Source organism: Solanum lycopersicum, chromosome 5 (assembly GCF_036512215.1).
Source record: "Solanum lycopersicum chromosome 5, SLM_r2.1".
In the NCBI taxonomy this organism is placed as follows: Eukaryota; Viridiplantae; Streptophyta; class Magnoliopsida; order Solanales; family Solanaceae; genus Solanum; species Solanum lycopersicum.
In genome coordinates this window covers 22279616-22300938 of record NC_090804.1, presented here as the reverse complement: position 1 = coordinate 22300938, position 21323 = coordinate 22279616, and the positions used below count along the sequence as shown (strand labels likewise).

The window sequence follows — 21323 nt, the reverse complement described above, 5'->3', positions numbered from 1 at the left end:
TTATACAATCGCATAATAATTTATTTATATCCCACTGACATTATACCTTGATTTATGGACTATTTGTCCAAAACGTCACTTTTGTAAGTGAAACAATATACTTGAATCATGCATTTTACTTGGACAACATTTTATCTGTCCACACTATATAATATATTTGAATCATGCATTTTACTTGGCCAACCTTTAATCTGTCCACACTATATGACAGTTTTGAATTCAAGATCATCGTCACAATTTATATCATTGAGCGCTACCTCATATCAAAGATACCGTCGACGGTTATTTGATATTGATTCCAATATGACAACTTATCGAGATCTCTTCATTCTTCATTATTTTTCAGGTGTCTTAACCTTTTTCGAGGTTTTATGAAGTGTTATGTCAATGTGCTATTTTATAGAACTTGCCTCGTTATCATGACCATATTGATCATTTGCTCCTTCCTTCTTCAAGGAATTTTATATTTGAAACTGATTGGTCTATTACACTTTCGGTGTACCATAGACTATGTCCTTCAAAGACTTCAAATTGGAGCATTTGCAGTTGAATTATATCATAAGGTCAGTGCGTTTCATCTGGAAATTGATTTGTAACATTATTCAAATGAATTATCCCTTGAACTTTAAGTTCACATATATATTTAACGAGGATCCAGATAATTCATAATTAAGCTCACACATAATTTTCAGCTGTCAAAATCATCTCTCCCTTAATGTTAGAAAATCTAACATTCATCCCAATCGTATTTGGAATTCATCTTTGTGCGTGGTGGAGCAATTAATATCATAACCTCACATTTAACATTTTAGATGAAAATTATATGGTTCCTAACCCTGAACCAATTTTAATGGGGAGACCTTGTTGGCTTGATGCATACATGTGTTGCTACATGTTAAATATATTTATCTCATACCAAATTTTATTTTAGGAGTTCTGTTCTCATAACCATAATTTAGTTATAGTTTGAGGCATACAATTTGTGCTAAATCAACCAGCATTATCAATATAATTTTATAATTTGGAACTGTGCTCTTAATATAACAATTCGAGCAAACAACCTTACAAACACCAATTTGTAATTGACAATAAAGCACATGTGATCATTGCATAGATGCATCTATCATATAGTTGCAGATGATCCACATGGAGATGAATGAGCCCATATTCACATTTTTATATGTTCCAAAAACATCAGGGGATTACAATAAAAACAAGCAATACAAGAGAATTCTTGAAGAATCATTTATTTCTTCATCATATAAGCCACATAAATTCTCAATTACGTTTGAATCACATTTATACAGAATGGTCAACTGATCATGCCAATTAATCTTTATTTCAATACACTTATAGTTTAATTTTGCATGTGATTCCATCAGCATGCTCATGTGTGCAACAAACACGAGGAAAAAATGGGTAATATTTATAACCCTCTTCGATTGTAGTAATTTAAAGATATTAAATCTTTTCATAATTTATAGTCTCAGTATTTCTTTTCAATTTATCCGAAACTTAAAAAGTTTCTTTTGAGACTTACTACAACCCAAAATTATTCCTTTGATAATATCACAACTCGTTAGAGCTTGCAATTTAATTTTGTGTACTATCACATATTCCATGACACCATCCCTATGTGAGCATCTCCTTCAATGAGGAAATTATATTATCATTGTCATGGTCAAAATCATTACGAGCAAGACATATTTCTTGCTTTACTTTTGTTGTAACATAGGTACACAACCAATGACAAACTTGTATTCCCACACAATAATGACTACAACCCTTATAGGCAAGAACTATCTTTTTTTTTTGCCTTTTCGGTAATTCACAATAAACATACCATAGTGACGTATAAACATACAATACCATTAACTATTTCTTGCAAATAAAATTTATTTCCTCTCAAACCTCCTGTAGAGGTGAATTTTGGTGTATATATCATTTTTTCTCAAACATCCCATAGAGGTGAGTTGTGGCATATATTCAACCCATAATGATTTTATCACATCTTGACTCATTCTCTTATAGAATGGTCGAGCACTCATGATACTCATCACAAGTCACATTCTCTTCAAGGAATGAACTAATCATTTATATGTACTTCATAAATTTTCATTATAAGTACATTGTCATGATTTTAAAATTCATCATATTTACATGATACACCTCAACATCACTTTGAAAGATCAAGTGTACCATCACTTTATCTTCTTGTCTTTTGATGGAGGACTTATAAACTTGTCAAATCATTGGATCGACAACATTCACAAGTCCAATGTCCTTTCATACCATTTTGATAATGAAAAGTGCTTTCACATTTCGAAGGACTATTTGGATAACAATAGTGTTCTTCCTTTTATAATTACCACAATGATGACTATTATAATTCTGTCTCTTCATTCCCTTTTTCATATCGTTAATCATTTTTCATCTTTCAAATTAATTATTTACTTCTACCACATTCATACGATAGAATGGAGCAAGTCAACATCAGATTTCAAAGTTATCATATGTTGCTACCACATTCTTTTCAAGGAATGGAGCAAATTCAACGGGACAAATTCCAAGGTTTTTCATAAAAAATATATTATTTTTCTTAGTCATCATTTTATCATCGCTATGGTGCATTGGCTCAAACTCAATGTCTTACCCATATAAGGCGTGTTACACCATAATTCTATAGGACTTGAACCCAATCATGGTGCATCAAAACTCAAATTGATCTCTTACCTTTTTGGTGCGATAGAACTTGAGTCTATCGTCTTATCCTCAAATATTTTTCATTATGGTGCATCCGGACTTTAACCTGATGTCTTACCCTTTTGGTGCGATGAAACTTGAATTCATCGTCTTACCCTTAACCAACGGTATAATAGACCGAAGTACAACATGACTTACCCTTTGAGTCTTTCGAAACAATCAAAATAACATTCAAACTCATGCTATTAAAGTTTTATACCTTCTTCTATTTAAGAAGTTTTGTATAGCATGTCATATTCAACCAATAGTTGTATATGTCTTTGGCTCCTGATAATTATTAGTGATTGAATGCTATTTTATTCTAAATCATAAAAATATATTAGAAAATACATACCTGATTTTATGCATATAATACCTTGATTCTCATAATGAGATCAACCAAAACATGAGTTAAAGAAAAACTAAAACTCAAAAATTTTAATTGGCTAGAGACTCGTGCTGATAACGTGTTACAAAATCAAGCTATAAGAATATGAAGAAGACAAGAGAAGTAGATAGAAGAAAAGGAATTTTCTTCTTATTCAAGTGTATATTACAATGGTCAATGATAACTCTATTTATAGGTAGAGAAATCAACCAAAAGGTCACCATGTTTAATGTCACATTAGTAGATACATTTTTATCCCAAAAAGGTTCATATCACCTTGGGAATACATATCCATGACAAGATTAAGTTTATGATAAGCTTAATGGGCAATCCACTTAAATCAATGTATTTATAATTTGTGAATTTATTAACTGCATTATTCAATATTTTTCATTTTCTACAAATATTATATAATAATTACATGATTCGTTGTCTATGCATATTCATATATTTCAATTATGGGGGATTAGGATGTGGGAGAAGGGGTAGGGGCAAAATTTTTATTGAGAAACAATATAATAGTACGTCTATTTTTTAAAAATAATATCTTTTAAAATGTTACAACAAAACATCATTAACTCAAAGTGCTTTAAAAATAAAAATTTAATATTATTTATGCATCAGAGAAATACGTATACTAGTATATATAGATAAAAATATAGGATTTTCATTTCCTCTTTTCTTAACCCAATTAAAAAAAAAAATGTCCAAAATACTATTGGACCATCCAAAAAGATTTAAATATACTTCAATCCACCTATTTGACTAAAAATATCTTCCTCTCCACTCGAACATACTTTTCTTAAATTAATTTTATTATGAAAAAATTACTAAACTACACTACCTTAATTTATCTAATTTTATTAATTTCCTACTAATTTATTAAATTTCAAAAATTCCTTTTTTTACCCCATGTTGGAAACTTAAAAAGTTATATTAACCTTCACAAAGTCAGAAGTAACTGTCCCAAGTTAAAATTAATTCAATTCCCCCAAAAATCTCGTCTTCCCCAATTTCTCCCCTAATTTTCAGTTTCAATTGTAAATCAAATTTGAAATTCAAAATATTCTATGGATTATTATCAATATTCATCCGAATTTGAGTCCTAAATCAAGTATATCATTTTTATATATCTAATTGGAATTGTGAATTTGAGTATCTTTTGATGTGTTGGACATGAAATTTAATGTATCAAAGAAATACATTTAACTTTATAGTTTCGTTTATACATAGTTTCAAATAGAATTTGTAAGTTTCATGTTAACATGTTTAGTAATATTTAGTATCACTATTAGGCAATTTTTAATATCATTTAAAACAGAAACATAATTATATGCAATCAATAGTTTAGAAACATTTTATATATGTTACAATTTAATAAAATTTTATTTGTTTTATTGCAGAATATGAATTACGTCATTAAACATATTCCAACTAATGCATTTAAGTTTGGTCCAACATACAACACGGATTTTGTTGAACACTTAGTATCATCTATTAAGGATGAAGGTATGAAATTATTTAAAGAAATAATTTTTGCACTATAACTAAGTATCCCTACATGCAATTGCCAATGTCAAATTACTAAGTGTTTATACTTGTTAGAGATTGAGCATGATAATTTAGATCAAGAGATTCACATTCGTCATGCCAAAGTGAATGTGTTAAAATTTAGTATCAGTGATTTTGTCATTGCTATTGGTTTGAATTGTAAAGGTGATGTAAAGGACTTTACATATCCGGACTTAAAAATTAGTAGGTTAGTTGAAAGATTTTTTTCTGATACTACATATAATGTTAATAAACAAACATTGGTAGATCGATTTATGGTAGGTGAATGGGACAATAATGAGGATGCCCTTCAGATGGCTATACAGTATTTTATCCATACATTTTTGTATTCCCAACTTGGTGATACACGAATTCCTATTGAATATTTCTATATGGTGGAATATGGTAGTTACCAACAGTTTTCTTGGGGAATAGTTGCTTTTCAAAAGTTAATGAGATCTTTTTGAAAAAAGTACAAACCCTCCAAGAAGTTGTATCGGTTGAATGAATTTCCATATGCACTTAATATATGGATTTATGAATGTGCTTCTACGATAAATATCGATATTGCTGTCAAAGAAGAAAACAGTATACCAAGAATTCGCAACTGGCAAGTTGTTAGTTTGAAGCCAAGTTTGAGTTGTTTATGGAAACAATTTTTTTAGAGGTAACTAATTCAATACAACATTCTTAATTAATTAGTTTAACTATGCGATACAACTTTAATATGTTTATTGTCATTAATTAATTGTTTGTTTTTTTAGATTGGATGTTCTAATATTCAGCCAACTCCTGAGGAAATAGCATCACTTGGGTTACCAGATCACAATTATGTACCTCCAAATCCACCAGTTTCATCAATTCAAGATAATGATGATGTGCATCCAAAGGAGATTCCTGATTTTGAAGACTTCACAACAAAATCTCCAGATATTTTGTTAAAGAGAACATCATAGGTGCTTGTGGACATTAAAATCCTTTTTAATGTATCTTCATTTTTTCAGTGATTGTGGACTGTTCGTAGCTGCTTATGCAGAATATTTGAGCGACGAAATTAAAATTTCATCCATTGGTCTTCAAAGTGACTATCTTCGCAACAGATACGGAACATTGTTATGGAAGTATGGCTTGGATAAATTCAAGGCTGGATATGTTATTCATAGCGATGATCCAACAAGGCCAAAGGATGGGTATTCTAAACAGGCAGAAGATGCATTGGTTGATGTTGATGAGTTAGGTTTATATTATTTTTGAACTATTATTGGAATGAAATATTTTGTATTTCAACTTCTATTTTTCATTCAATACTACTAAGCATTTTCTAGTTTTAATAATTTATCTTCTCAAATAGCTGATGATACTATATTAAATTTTTTAACAATATAACTGTTAAGTTATTTATTCAATTATTACACAAAATGACACATAATTATTTAGTTAAAAATTATTAATTATTCGATATATAACAATATATGATACTATATTAGTCAAATACGAAGTAACAATAGAATTATTACAAATATGATTCTTATTTTAGTATCAAAAAATAAAATAAGTATATCTTTATTAAATAATGCAAATTATTGTGTTCATCATATTTAGTATCGTTCAAGAGTTTGAATAAAATAGTTATATCTATACATTTAGTTTAGTTTATATTTTTGTCAACTGTTTGAATCCATTATATTAGTTAATTAACAGTACATATAATTAATTTTTGAAAAAAAATTAGTTCTACAAAATAACATATGATACCATATAAAGTATGTTCATAATATAACTGATAATATTTGATATCAATTATTGTTTTGAATGGGATAACAAATTTTTGTTATCAGATTCATTATACGATTACTATTTTATGTAATTGAGATTAAACAAGTTATATATTTTTAAAAATTTGTAAATGTCTTTGCACGTAATATAATACAGACAAAATTTGATATATTAAGTATCAAATCAGATTTGAAGCTTAAATCATTCACATGTTGTTAATCACATCAAATAAAAAAAGTTCACATATTATTATCAAATTAAAAATATCCAGAAACATTATTACACATCAAAGATTCTAAAAAATATATAAATCAAGAATCTTTTGGAAAGAAGGTACATGTTCTTTTATTATGACCTTCTTGATCACAACGTCCACAACAATTCGTTTTTGTTGTTATCTTTTCATCTGGATTTTTCTTTATCTTTTTTCTTGGTCTTCCAGACATCTTTTTGTATCTAGGTGGCAAAACCACTTCTTCCAAAACAGAGTCCGGAGCTTTCCATTCTCTTTTGTCTAGCATTGGTTCTATTGGAATTGCATAAGTATTTGATAATGCATCGTGTTTATAATAATCAGAGCAGTAGGGGTGTACATCTGTTATATTCTTCTTCTTCAAGATGGTTATTGCATGTGGACAAGGTATCTCCTCAAGTTGAAATCTTCCACATGAACAAGTTTTCCTCTCAACACAAATAATGTATCTAATCCCACCTCTATTCACTGAAAAAATAAACTCAGAAGATGGAACAACCTGCAATTTTAAAAAAAAATAAAGACAGTCAACAATTTTTTTTTCATTTTTGTTTAACAATAAAATAATAAATACAAAGTAATTATGTACTTTCATTTTTGCAATTTTTGATGCGTTTAAAATCAATATTTCTTTAAATCTTCTACCCAATGTTTCTTTCGTATAAGAAGTTATTTCTCTATTTGCAATTCCAAGAACCAAGTAGAATTCTAACTTCCTCCAAAAAAAATATATAATAAGTAGTTGTCGTGCATCAACAAGGCAACCATTGATACATTCAGCTATATTTGAAGTCATCATTCTCCCACGGTTCACTGTTGCATGAGACCTAGACCACCTTTCATACCCAGCATCTTGAAGATATTTTTTTACTCTTCCATCTATTTTATCCAATTTAGCCATCAATTTTTCAAAATCATCTTTTCTATAAGCCTTAGACATTGAATAAAATAGATCACTTAGAATGGTCCTGCTTCTCCTAAAGTTTGAACACACATTTTTTTCAGAGGTGCCATATGCATGCAAAATGAGGAACAGTTGGATAAACAATACTCACACCTTTCTTTATGCTTTCATTTCTGTCAGATACAACGCACATTTTTCCCCTCTCACCAAATGCATTCTTAAATTGTTGAAAGAACCATGTCCATGAACAATCATTTTCCGTGTCAACAATTTCGTATGTCAAAGGCAATATGCAACCTTAATATATAAACACAAAACAACATATACTAAATAACTACTTAATATTAAGAAAATAATAAAATAAATTCATAAATAACATGTCATACCTGCTCCATCGAGTGTACTAGCAGACACAAATGTACCTCGATAAGCTCCACTAAGATGTGAAGCATCAACAACAACAACTGGCCTACAGAACTCAAATCCTCTCATCATTGGACTTAATGATATGAAAAGATACATAAATTTGTTGTATTTAGACTTATGCATCCTTATATATGAATTTGGATACACAGTTTCAAGCATATATATGTATGTTGGCATGTTTATGTATCCATCAACAGGTTTATCTCTTATAAGTTCTAATGCACGCTCTTTTGCGCGCCATGCTTGTTGATAAGAAATCTCAACGCCATACATTTCCCTGATATCATCAGTTATATCGCTCAGAGTATGTTTTCTTTTATGTCACACCACTAACAAATTCAAGTGTGGCTCGTACCTTGCTTAATACCCTATCCCTTAATGGACAGATATGTTCACTATTAAAGTATCTCACTATGAATGTTTCTGAATTCTTCCTCACAGATTCCTTCAATTTCCAACAACAATCATCTGAATGAAAAATTAATACGTAGCTGCAATAAAAAAATATATTAATTATTTGCTAAGGCTGACTGTTTTAATAAATAAAAAAGAAAAAAATAAAAAAAGATACTTTATTTCATTTTCACAATAGAAACGATACTTCATAATAAATATGTAACACCTTGATAACTTATTCTGTAAATTGATCAGAAATATTATATTTACTGGTTTTAACATTCAAAATGTGAAAAACATCATTACGATCAAATCATATTACACAGAAAACTACACGCAACATATAATATTAATGTATCATACTAAATATATTACAAACAAATAATATATTATTAAAAATATTAACATATAAATTGAAGACATACCTTTTGTTATCAGATCTTTTAACTTTAAAAGTTGAAACTATTCTTTATTTTGTAATTTTCCATTACCGCCCTCAGAGTTGACTTATCCTTATACATTTGATTCTCTTCCACAACTGAATTATTGGTGTCTGATATATGCTTATCAACATCCATTTCTGGTATGTAATATGCATCATCAATTGATGATTCAACAATATTGAGAGCCTGTGCGTCACTTTTTTCACCCTCAACACACATGATGGCACCTGTTGTTGCATCTAATTTTGTTATCTCTTCAACACCTTTATCTGAAGTATCAATGCATAAAGGATAAGTTTCGAAACCAGCCTCATGTTTCTTAATTTATATATACAATTTTACACCCACATCAGTCCGAATACACAATGGAGACGAATTCCCTTCAACAATATATCTAATCACTATATTTTTTTTTCGATTCGTCAATACCCAGCTCAGCTGCAATGCTGAAATAAGATTCATGGACGAAATATTTTCACCAACCACTATCCCATCACTTTTTATCGCTCATACATAACATCACTTTCCCATATTCCAGAATGTCCAAACAAGATCGAAATATTCATCTTCGAAAATTCAGAATCGGCGTTCCAGAGAATTTTTTTACGCAAAATCTTTTTTTTTTTTGCTGATTCCAAATCTGAATTTTTCAATATTATGAAATTGAATAATGCAATAAATTAGTATGTTTTCTATGTAGATTTGACGATAATCTTGTTATAAATTAACGTAAATCATGAGAAAGTTGTTACCCTTTTTTTGCGCCGTCACAGTAACCATAAAAATTATAATTAAAGTATCTGGCCATTTCTATATACGTATCATTTTGTTTCATAAAGTATCCGAATTTCTCAAAAAGAAGAAATTTTTGATAAATATTGATATAATAGGAATAGAATGTAATTTGTCATTTATAGTATGTCATTTGCGTAATTTTTACTTTTATTACTATGTAATCGATTTCTATTTGCTAATTAAAATTCCACATTCATCCCTTTATTTAACCACCCCATGACTCAATTACCTATCTAATTAAAACACCCTACCCTTTAATAATAACACTATTTTATATAACTCAAATTTATAAATAATACAAAAGCTAATTTCAGTCTAACGTTGTTGAATTTTAATTTTTGTGTCTGACCAAATACAGCTATTAATGAAAATTAAATTTTTGTTAGAATATTTTTTGTGTCTAGACTGATTACAGAAACTCACTAAGATATAAATGCAAGTTTAATTTTGTTTTTATTATTTGTGATGATATAATACTGAAATTTTGTATCCAATAAGTTATTGCAAATTAAATTTCGCTTGTTGAGTCCTTTCACTGTGTATATACATATATAATTACAATAGGGATAGATTCTTTTGGCCAGAAAATTTGGTCATAATTTGACCATAATGGTCCAAATATGTGTTCACATTATAAAGTGATTTATTATTTGACAATTCTATCCCTTTTTTTCTCAAATTTATATTTATTATTAATTCATTCATTAATTATGTTTCAATAAATGAAAAGGTTTTTCAATACTTAGTAAATTGACTAATATTTAAATTTCTCTAACTTCCATACATATATGACTTTTAATTTTTTATAGAAATATTGTGAAATGGTCAAAGAACAATACATATTTTCTCATAAAAAATCTGTAAATAATACAAAATTTAAATTGATAATTAGAATACAAAAATTAAAATTTAGAATATATTACATTACAAAATAAACTTACTTATACAATTACAAATATCACTGCAAAAGAAAATAATTTTAGTATTTTTTCTTTTCTCTCTTTTATTCCATTCTCACTCTTTCTTTTTATTTTCACCCTTTTCAAAATAAATAAATAAATAAATAATAATAATAATAATAATAATAAATAATAATAATTTGCACAACATTTTTATAAAAATAAAAAAATTTGTTAGAAATCAACACATCATAAGAGAAACTATTTTAAATTAATTTATATTTAAACGTTATTTAATTTTTATTTCAATAACGACATTTAAAAATTCAAAACACTTTAGATATGATGGATATCAATATATTATAAAAATTATAAGCATCATATATTTCATATGTATTGATCCTAGTTATATATAATAATTAACAAAAACCTGAGAGAATTATGTACCAGTGTTGTAGTTTCGCGCCCATATTTTATGTCTATTTTATAACTTGAACATGATTACCTATATTTATTAAGTATTAATATAACCTCTAATTAAGTAATTTTACGATTGATATATTTAAATAAATTCAAATCATATGTTCAACTTTTTCAAAAATAATTGTTTAAGTTATATCAAATCAATAGATATACATTAAATATATTAAATATGTATTTGTAATCATTTGATTGTTTAAATTATATATTTTTAACCTTGATAACTAAAGTTGATATAATTTTTTGATTTTATTATTTAAAAATATGTCTTAATAGAATTTTGTGATTATATATATGATCTTATTCATTATTTAATTAAGAATAGGGCTTAACTATTTATAATCATATACATACATATATATATGTATACAATTTTATTTATATTTACGTCTTATTTTGAAATATCTTTTAAATTAATATAATTGAAGTAACTAATCGTGCATTTTAGTGGTTAGAAATGGTAACATAATTTTAACAATTATTATAAGCCATTATAAATTTGTTTAGAGCAATTAGTATATGCAAAATTTGATATGTTTATAGTTATAAATGTCTGATTATATCTTTTTCATATTTAAAACATATAATTCTCAAAATTATATTTCTTATTTTCTTCGTAAAAAAAACATACACTTTATATGATCGGTCTATTAATCATGGTATATATAAGTTTATTAATTGATTTTATTTAAATAAAAGTCAATTATTAATTTGAAAGTTATACTTAATTCAACTAAATTATGTATGAACAAGTAGTTAGTATATATTTTAATTGGAGAATAATCTAATTTGTCTATTATTAACATGAATTTTAATTGTCTCCCTTGATATAAAACTCTATATTAAATACACTAATTATGTTATACTTTATTTACGTACATTAAGCATATTGTAATTTAAGAATCCTACATAAAATACATCTATTTTAAAGTATTATAATTGATCCTTAGGTTTTGAGTGATCTTTTATTTATTCTTTTTGAAACATCCTCTTAATTAGTATTATACGATTACTTTAATTTTTTTCTTCATGGTTAAAATTAGTGAAATAATTCCAGCAATTTCTATATAGGTCAATTCTTGTTTGGAATTATTATAATATAAAAAATTAACGTGTTATTAAAAATTACAAAAGTCTTTCTTCAGTTATTTTTTTTTATAAATATCTAACTTTCAATATTACATTATTTTTTCTCTTGAAAACCATTCATTATATAAAAGAATTTATTTAGTTGATTATATTTAAAGAAAAATTTAATTATGAATCGACAATAAACATTACCCTCAATTAATTTAACCATTTTTTTCTATTGCAATTTAATAATTTTCTTTTATTAACCCAAATTAAAAGGGATCAAGAGTGATAACCATAGATGACTGTGTTACTATATTAACCGCTTTTATTTGAGCTTTAAATTGTTGTGGCCTTATTTTCTTTATTATTATTATTCTTGTTTGTCTAATATATTGAATGAGAGATTCGGAGGTGTATATTGTCAACACAATAATTTGACAAGTTTATAAATCCTCTATCATGATACAAGAAGATAAAGTGATGGTACACTTGATATTTCAAAGTGATGTTGAGGTGTGTCATGGAAATATGATGAATTTTAAAGCCATGACAATGTGCTTATAATGCAAATTTATGAAGTACATATAAATAATTAGTTCATTCCTTGAAGAGAATGTGACTTGTGATGAGTATCGTGAATACTCAACCATTCTATAAGAGAATGAGTCTAGATGTGATAAAATCATTATAGGTTGGGTATATGCCACAACTTACCTCTATGGGAGGTTTGAGAAAAAATGATATATATCATTTCTCATCTCTACAGGAGATTTGAGAGGAAATAAATTTTATTTGACAGAAATGGCTAATTGTATTGTACGTTTTATACGTCACTATGGTATGTTTATTGTGAACTACCGAAAGGACAAAAGAAAGAAATAGTTCTTGCCTATAAGGATTGTGGTCATTATTGTGTGGCAATACAAATTTGTCATTGGTTGTGTACCTATGGTACAACAAAAGTAAAGCAAGAAAGACGTCTTGCTCGTAATGATTTTGATCATGACAATAATAATATAATTTCCTCCTTGAAGGAGATGCTCACCATAGGGATGGTGTCATGCAATATGTGATAGTACACAAAATTAATTGCAAACTCTAACGAGTTGTGCTATTATCAGAGGAATGATATTGGGGTGGTAGTAAGTCTCAAAAGAAACTTTTTAAGTTTCGGATGAATTGAAAATAAATATTGAGACTATAAATCACGACAATCGAAGAGAGTTATAAATGTTTATGTAAAAGATTACCCCACTTTTTTCTCTTGTTTGTTCCATACAAACATGTACATGCTGATGAAATCACATGTAAAAGTAAATTATAAGTGTACTAAAATAAAGATCAGTTGGCATGACTGGTTGACCATTCCGATTAAATGTGATGCAAACGTGATTGAGAATTCAGGTAATTTATATGATGAAGAAATAAAGAATCTTCAAGAATTCTCTTGTGTTGTTTGTTCTCTTAATAAAATTATCATTGTACCAGCTAAGGTTGGGATTGTAATCCCCTAAAATTTTTGGAACATATAAAAGGGTGAATATGGGCCCGTTCACCTGTCATGTGGATCATTTGCAACTATATGATTGATGCATCTATGCGATGGTCACATGTATTTTGTTGTCAACTTACAAATTGGTTTTTGTAAGGTTGTTGTTTGCTCGAATTGTTAAAATTAAGAGCACAGTTCCAAATTATGAAATTATATTGATAATGCTGGTTGATTTAGCACAAATTGTATGCCTCCAATTATAGCTAAATCATGGTTATAAGAACAAAACTCCCAAATAAGATTTGGTATGAGATAATTTTATTTAACATGTAGCAACACATGTATGCATCAAACCAACAAGGTTTCCCCATTAAAATTGGTTCAGGGTCAGGAACCATATAATTTTCATTTAAAATGTTGAATGTGCGGTTATGATTTTAATTGTTCCACCACGCACAAAGATGAACTTCCAAATAATGTTGGAATGAATGTTAGATTTTCTAACATTAGGGGGAGAGATGATTGACAGCTGAAAATTATGTGTGAGGTTAATTATGAATTATCTAAATCCTCGTTAAATAAATATGTGAACTTAAAGTTCAGGGATAATTCAGTTGCATAATGTTGCAAATCAGTTGCCAGATGAATGCACTGACCCTATAATATAATTCAGCTGCAAATGCTCCAGTGTGAAGTCCTTGAAGGACAAAGTTTATAATACACCGGAAGCGTAATAGACCAATCGATTCCAAATATAAAATCCCTGAAGAAGGAAGGAGCAAATGATTAATATGGTCATGATAATGAGGCAAGTGCTATAAAAGAGAACATTGACATAACACTTCATAAAATCTTGAAAAAGGTTCAGGTACCTGAAATAATGAAAAATGAAGAGATCTCAATAAGTTATGTCTTTTTGGAATCGATATCAAATAACCGTCAACGGTATCTTTGATATGAGGTAGCGCTCAATGATATAAATTGTGACGAGGATCTTGAATTCAAATCTGTCATATGGTGTGGACAGATAAATGGTTGGCCAAATAAAATGCACAATTCAAGTATATTTTGTTTCACTTAGAAAAGTGACATTTTGGACTGGTAGTCCATAAATTAAGGTATAATGTCAGTGGGGTACAAATAAATTATTATGCGATAGTATAACCGTAAGATATCAAATACGGTTTGTGCCTTGGGGCATAAAGGTTTATCGCAAAAATCCTGACATTATTGGAGATGTTTTCTCCTTTGGTGGATGCAATGAGGTTTGTTTTGATCTGGCAACATATGAAAAACTTGAATGCATGTAATGAATAATGTAATGTCTAGCTAGACAATGAAGGTTATATGAAAATCCTTGAAACAATCGAGGTGTCTGAAACATATAAGAGTTTGAAAGAAACTTTTTCAATAAAGCTTCAAGAATCCTTATATGGATTGAAATAGTCAAGGAAGAAAAGGGTACAAAAGAATGACCCTAATTGTCCTTGTATTTTTATGAAAAGGTCTTGGTAAGACAAAATTTTGTCTTGACCTACAGATTGATAGTTTGAGAAATGAAATATTTGTCTAACAGTGCACATACACTGAAAAATTTTGATGCAATTTTATATGGATAAATTGCATTCATTGAGTATCCCAATAATTATGAGATCACTTGACATAAATGATGATTCAGTTTGATCTCAAAAGAAGGATGAAGAGTTTCTTGGTGATGAAACTCTATATCTTGGTGCAATCAGGGCACTAGTGCATCTTACTAACAATATTGGACCAGATATTTGTTTTACAGTAAATTTACTGGCAAGATTCAGTTTCTCCCCGATAAAAGGACATTGAAATGGTGTTTAGCACATGATTGAATATCCTCGAAGGACCATATTTATGGGTTTATTCTATCCCGAGGAATCCAAGACAAAATGGATTGGTTACGCAGATACATAATATTTATTTGATCCGCATAAAGATCTATCTTAAGCACGCTATGTGTTTGCATGTGGAGGCACAATAATATCCTGGCGATCAATGAAGCAAATGTTGCTATGCAGAAATAAAAGTCCTCCATGAAGCAAGTCGAAAGAGCGTCTGGTTGAGATAAATGACACACCATATTCAAGAAATGTGTGGTTTTTCTTTGAAAAAGAATATACCAACTACAATGTACGAAGATTGGAGACATCATCACAAGAAATTAAGTGATGTTTTAATCAGGGAGAGTATAATACGCATTGCACTCTTTTTCCCTTGACCGAGATTTTTTCCCACTGGGTTTTCCTGGCAAGGTTTTTAATGAGGTAACAAACAGTGCGTATCAAAAGATATGTGTACTCTTTTTCCTTCACTAGAATTTTTTCCCACAGGGTTTCTTCTAGTAAGGTTTTAACGAGGCACATTATCTATGGACATCCAAGGGGGAGTGTTATAAATTCATTGAATGAGTGGATAGTCCATAAGGTTGATACATGAACAACCATCCATATTCACTAGATTCATGAACCATTTTGGATAAGAATGTATCTATTTATTATAATACTTAATATGGTGACTTTTGGAGTGATTTCTCACTCTATAAATAGGATTGTTCATTCAGTATTGTATACAGATGAGACTTACACACACTTGAATATGAAGAAAATTCCTCTTCTTCTATCTACTTCTCTTGTCTTCTTCTCTTTATGATTATATTCTTATGAGCTTGATTTTATAACAGAAACTTAATTGTCTTCTTCAAATAAAGAGATTTATTTTAAGCGAATATTTTTTTTCAAAGGTATGCATTAGTATGTTGTGTACAAAATTCACTTCTCTCCTCTTTTTGAGATTATGATACTAAATTCTTTTACTTTTTATTTCCCCAGTTAAACTTTCTCAAAAGTTACTGTATTTTTTAAATATTATTTATTTTCTTATTTTTTTCTGATACAATCAAGTAAAGTCAAATCTTTATATGTCTCCAACAATTTTATTTTCTCCCATCTTTTTATATTTCATAGTTTACTCAAATTTATTATACATTCGCTCCTAAATTCTGAAAGATTGTTCAATTATGTATATCAACTGTGTTTCAATTCTAATTAAAAAAATGGATGATGATACACATCAGGTATGTGTAATAAATCACGATTGAATTGGTAATTCTTTTACAAATTATTTGATGATTTTTTGCATGATTTTTATCTTGTACTCTGAAAATATTAGTGATGTATTTGATGGTGTTTGTGTATTTCATATAGTATAGATAATATAAATACGCCAAATTTAATGGGTATATTTTTTTATGTTACAGATAAAATTAGGTGTTTTGTTCTTGAATGGTAGTTCAAAACCTAATTGTATTAGGATTGCATGTGATGATAAATTTTAGGTGGTTTAAAAATGTGAAAAATACAAAAATACCACTAAAGACTTTAATTAACAATATTTGCACATACTTCTTTTAACTTACAAACATAGTTTCAAAATTACAACATAGCAAAAAAATAATTTTTGAATCTAATTTAATTATTTACTTTCGATTTACTTCTCATCTCTATTTCGAATTATGAGCCTATTTTTTGGGGATGATAATTATGGTACTAAATTTTGGGGATGATAATTATGGTACTAAATTTTTTTCTCTCCAATTACAATTTCCAATACACACGTTACTGTGTTTTCAAATATTATTTTGTTTTTCTCTCATTTTGATACAATCAATGTAAGTAAAGTAAAACTTTTATATGTTTTCTACAATTTATTCTTTCTCCCTTCCCTGATTCTCTTCATTTTTTTTTACTTTTCACAATTTACTCAGATTAGTTATACGTTCTTTCTCATAAAAAAAATTTAAAAAAAAATAAAATTCTACCTCCTAAATTCTGAAAGATTATTTCAATATGCATACTAATGGTGTGAATTCTAATTAAACAAAACGAATGATGGGACGCATTATGTATGTGTGATAAATCACGATCGGATCCTTTACATAATGTATTTAACATATTTGATTTTTTTTTCATTTTTTATCTTGTAAGCTTAAGATATTAGTGTTGTATTGAGTTTTTGGCTAACAAACATCCTTCAAATATAACTCAAATCTAATGTACATCTTTATATTATTTAAGTGGGCCAAAAACATCCTTATACTATCCAAATAACAACAAGAATCATCTTTCACTCTATTTTTTTTATTAAGAAACTGATTGAACTAGTAAAAAAATATTTTTTTAATTTGGTTATGTCTTAGCCACGACGAGAAGATCAAACTTAACTAAAATTAATAAGGATATGAATAGGAAATGAATCCTTCATTTCCAGAATTGAATTTTTGTGTGTTGTTAATCTAAATGTTTATTGCATTATCAAGTAAATTGATTTTCAATAATACATAAGTCTTGAAATATTTATACCGTAGGTTCGATAGTTGTAAAAAAATTCATTTTAAAAATATTGCACCAATTAATTAGAGATTTTTTTGAATAAAATATTTAGTAAGTATATACCTTATATACAATGCAATTCACATTTCATGCAATGTACATAAATGCTAGCGTTTTGTTATGAAAATAAAAAATAATTACTTTATTTTAAAATTTTTGAAGTTGGAGTTTGTATTTGACTATACTTTTTACAAAGAGCATTTAGAATATAAATATATTTTGTCTAAATGTGATTTTAAACCCTCAATTTCAAAAAAAAATTAAAAAAATTCAACTTGACTAGCTTAATCATGCGTACATTTTTTCATTCAATTTGAAACATTTTTTTTTTGTTAGTGGCGTGAGTTTCTTAAAAAAAAATAGACATGAGGATGAAACTTGCAACTTTTTGAATAGTGCAAGGATGTTTTTTGTTCACTTATATAACATAAGGATATATTTTAGGTTTAAGTCATACTTCAGGGATGATTGTAGCCAAATAATATAATTGATGTATTTAATATAGTATAGATAACATAAAAAACCAAAGTTGGTTGGTATATTTTTTGTGTTAAGAGTCGGAATTAGATGTTTTGTTCTTGGGTGTTAGTTCGAATGTCACTGCATTAAGACTATATATGATGGTAAATTTTAAGTGTTTTAAAATGTGAAAATTACAATGAAATATTACTAAAGACTTTAATTTACAATATATGCACATCTTCTTTTTAATTGCAAACATAGTTTTTAAAATACAAACATAGTAGAAAAAATAATTTATAAATTTAATTTAATTATATAATTTTAATTTACTTCTCTCTTCTTTTTAAGATTTTGTGCATAATTGTTTGTGATGAGAATTGTGACATTAGTTTTTTTTTTTTTTTTTTATTCTCTCCAATATGTTTCCAACAATTTATTCTTTTTTTCTTTCCCTCATTTTCTCACTTTGCCTTCCACAATTAATCAGATTAGTTATACATTCTCTCTCATAAAAAATGGCTTTAAATATTAAAAAAAACCATCTACCTCCTAAATTATGAAAGATTGTCCAATAATGAATACCAATGATGTTTCAATTCTAACTAAACATAACGAACAATGAAACACATCATATATATATATGTGATAAATCAGTACTAAAATGTGATTCTTTTGCCTAATGTATTTAACATATTGTATTTTTTCTATAATTTTTATTTTTAATATGAAAATAGTAGTGTTGTATTTGATAAAGTATATATAATATAAATACATCAAATTTGATTGACATGTTTTTGTGTTACAGACGAAATGAGTGTTTTGTTCTTATAAGTTAATTCGAATTGACCGTATTAAGATTGTATTTGATGATAAATTTTAAGTGATCTAAAACTATTAAAATTACAATAATATACAACTTAAGACTTTAATTAACATTATATGCACATACTTTGGTAAAAGGTTTAAGTCGTCAGCGGCCCTTTAAAATTGTCTGCATAATTAACTTAGACATCTCAACTAATACTAGTACCAATTGAATACTTTTACCTATAAAAAATCGTTTCTATTAGACATTTAATATCTAATATTTTTTTTAAAAAAAATGAAAATGTCAACCTATTATACCCCACCTTACCTCACCTCACCCATCCCCTTTTCATCTTCATCTTCATCGTCATCTTCTTCCCCAAAACACATTCTTTCTCAAATTACAAAATCTTATTCTTTTTCAATAAGTTCAAGATATATATATATATATATATATATATATATCTTCATCTTCTTCCCCAAAACACATTCTTTCTCATACTAAGAGTGAAGAAGAAAGAAAATTTTGTTGGCGGTTATTCAACTCTAGATCGATGACATTGATAGCTCCAAAATTATTTTTTTTCAAATTTTTTGATATCATTTTTGATAAATTTAATAAACACGTATGAATTTGAGTAAAATTTTTTGTTCAAAAATTGTGATAAATAAATATCGGCTAACTTTTTTTATATGTAAAAATCATTTATCTTCTTTCATTTTCTTCATATTTGTTCCTTCTTTTTATGAGATTTGATATAAATCATACGAAGACTTTCTTTCAAATCAAAATCTTCATAGTTGATTTTCATTTATCTTCATATTTGGAAGATATAAATTTTTTTTTATATAAAAAAAAAGAAAAAAAAGACAATGTTGGAGCTAAAATGAAGAAAGTCTTGTAAACTAAATTATGAAGAAGATGATAGGTAGGGAGTGAGATGCTTTCCTTTTTTGAAAAAAGTGTAACTAAAAGAAGAAAAATATTTTTTAAGTTAATTATAATGCCAAGTGTCAATAAAAGAAGAAAAAAATATTAAAAAAAAAACATTTTTTAAATCTTTTCACACGCTTCAGGGAAGTGCAATACACATTTTTTGTCATATCAACATTTTGTGTCTAATAGGTACATATTTGAACAATTTAGGTGTTCAATAGATATAAATCTTAATTGAGGTGTCTAAGTGAATTATGTGGACAACTTTGAGGGGTGATTCGATGACTTAAGCCTTTTTAAAAAATTTAAACGTAATATTTTAAATACAAACATGACCGCAAAATTAACTTTTGAATTCAATTTATTTTTTTAATTTTTTAATTTCAATTTATTTCACTCCTCTTTTTTCGGATTATGTGCCTAATTTTTGGAGACGACATTATGATATTAGATTTTCTTATTTTAGTCTCTCCAATTATTGTTTCTAATACACATGTTATTGTGCTTTTCAATTATTATTTTATTTTCTTCTTTTTTGATGAAGTCAATGTAAGTAAAGTAACTTTATTTATATGTATTTCCAACAATTCGTTCTTTCTCTTATTTCGTGATTTTCCCTCATTCTTTTATCTTCCTTAATCTACTTCGATTGATTATACATTTTCTTTTATTAAAAAACGGTTTTGAAATATTATTCAACTATAAATACCAATAATGTTTCAATTCTAGCTAAACTTATGGATGAAACACATGCGTAGATGTGATATAGCATGATTAAATTGGTGATTCTTTTACATAATGTATTTAATATATTTGATATTTTTTCGTGAATTTTTCTTATGCTATGAAAATATTAATATTGTATTTGATGGTGTTTGTGTATTTGACATAGTATATAGATAATATAAATACAACAAATTTGGTTGATATTTTTTTGTGTTACTGACAGAATTAGATGTTTGATTTTGATCGTTAGTTCTAAATTTAACCATATTAGGATTGTATGTTGTTGTAAATTTTAGGTGATTTTAAAAATGTTAAAATTACAATGATGTACTGCTTAAGATTTTAATCAACAAT

At 27.4% G+C, this 21323-nt stretch overlaps 1 protein-coding gene across 1 annotated transcript; it reads right to left on the bottom strand.

Annotated features, from left to right (window-relative positions):
• Positions 1-6768: 6768 nt before the first annotated feature.
• Positions 6769-19696, bottom strand: LOC138348696 (uncharacterized). Its single transcript, XM_069298269.1, has 6 exons — positions 19635-19696; positions 9309-9325; positions 8956-9148; positions 8001-8317; positions 7766-7911; positions 6769-7209 (listed from the first exon to the last, which is right to left on the bottom strand). Exons 1-6 carry the CDS (start codon positions 19694-19696, stop codon positions 6769-6771), a joined length of 1176 nt encoding a protein of 391 aa, XP_069154370.1.
• Positions 19697-21323: the final 1627 nt, after the last annotated feature.

What these genes read in the sequence shown, in the direction of transcription:
- LOC138348696 (XM_069298269.1), bottom strand. Translation starts at nt 19,696, where the DNA reads ATGTGTTTTGGGGAAGAAGATGACGATGAAGATGAAGATGAAAAGGGG. An exon ending in TAGTACACTCGATGGAGCAG is followed by an intron (nt 7,912 to 8,000) that starts GTATGACATGTT and finishes TTATATATTAAG; the next exon opens with GTTGCATATTGCCTTTGACA. An exon ending in ATGAAAGCATAAAGAAAGGT is followed by an intron (nt 7,210 to 7,765) that starts GTGAGTATTGTT and finishes TTAAAATTGCAG; the next exon opens with GTTGTTCCATCTTCTGAGTT.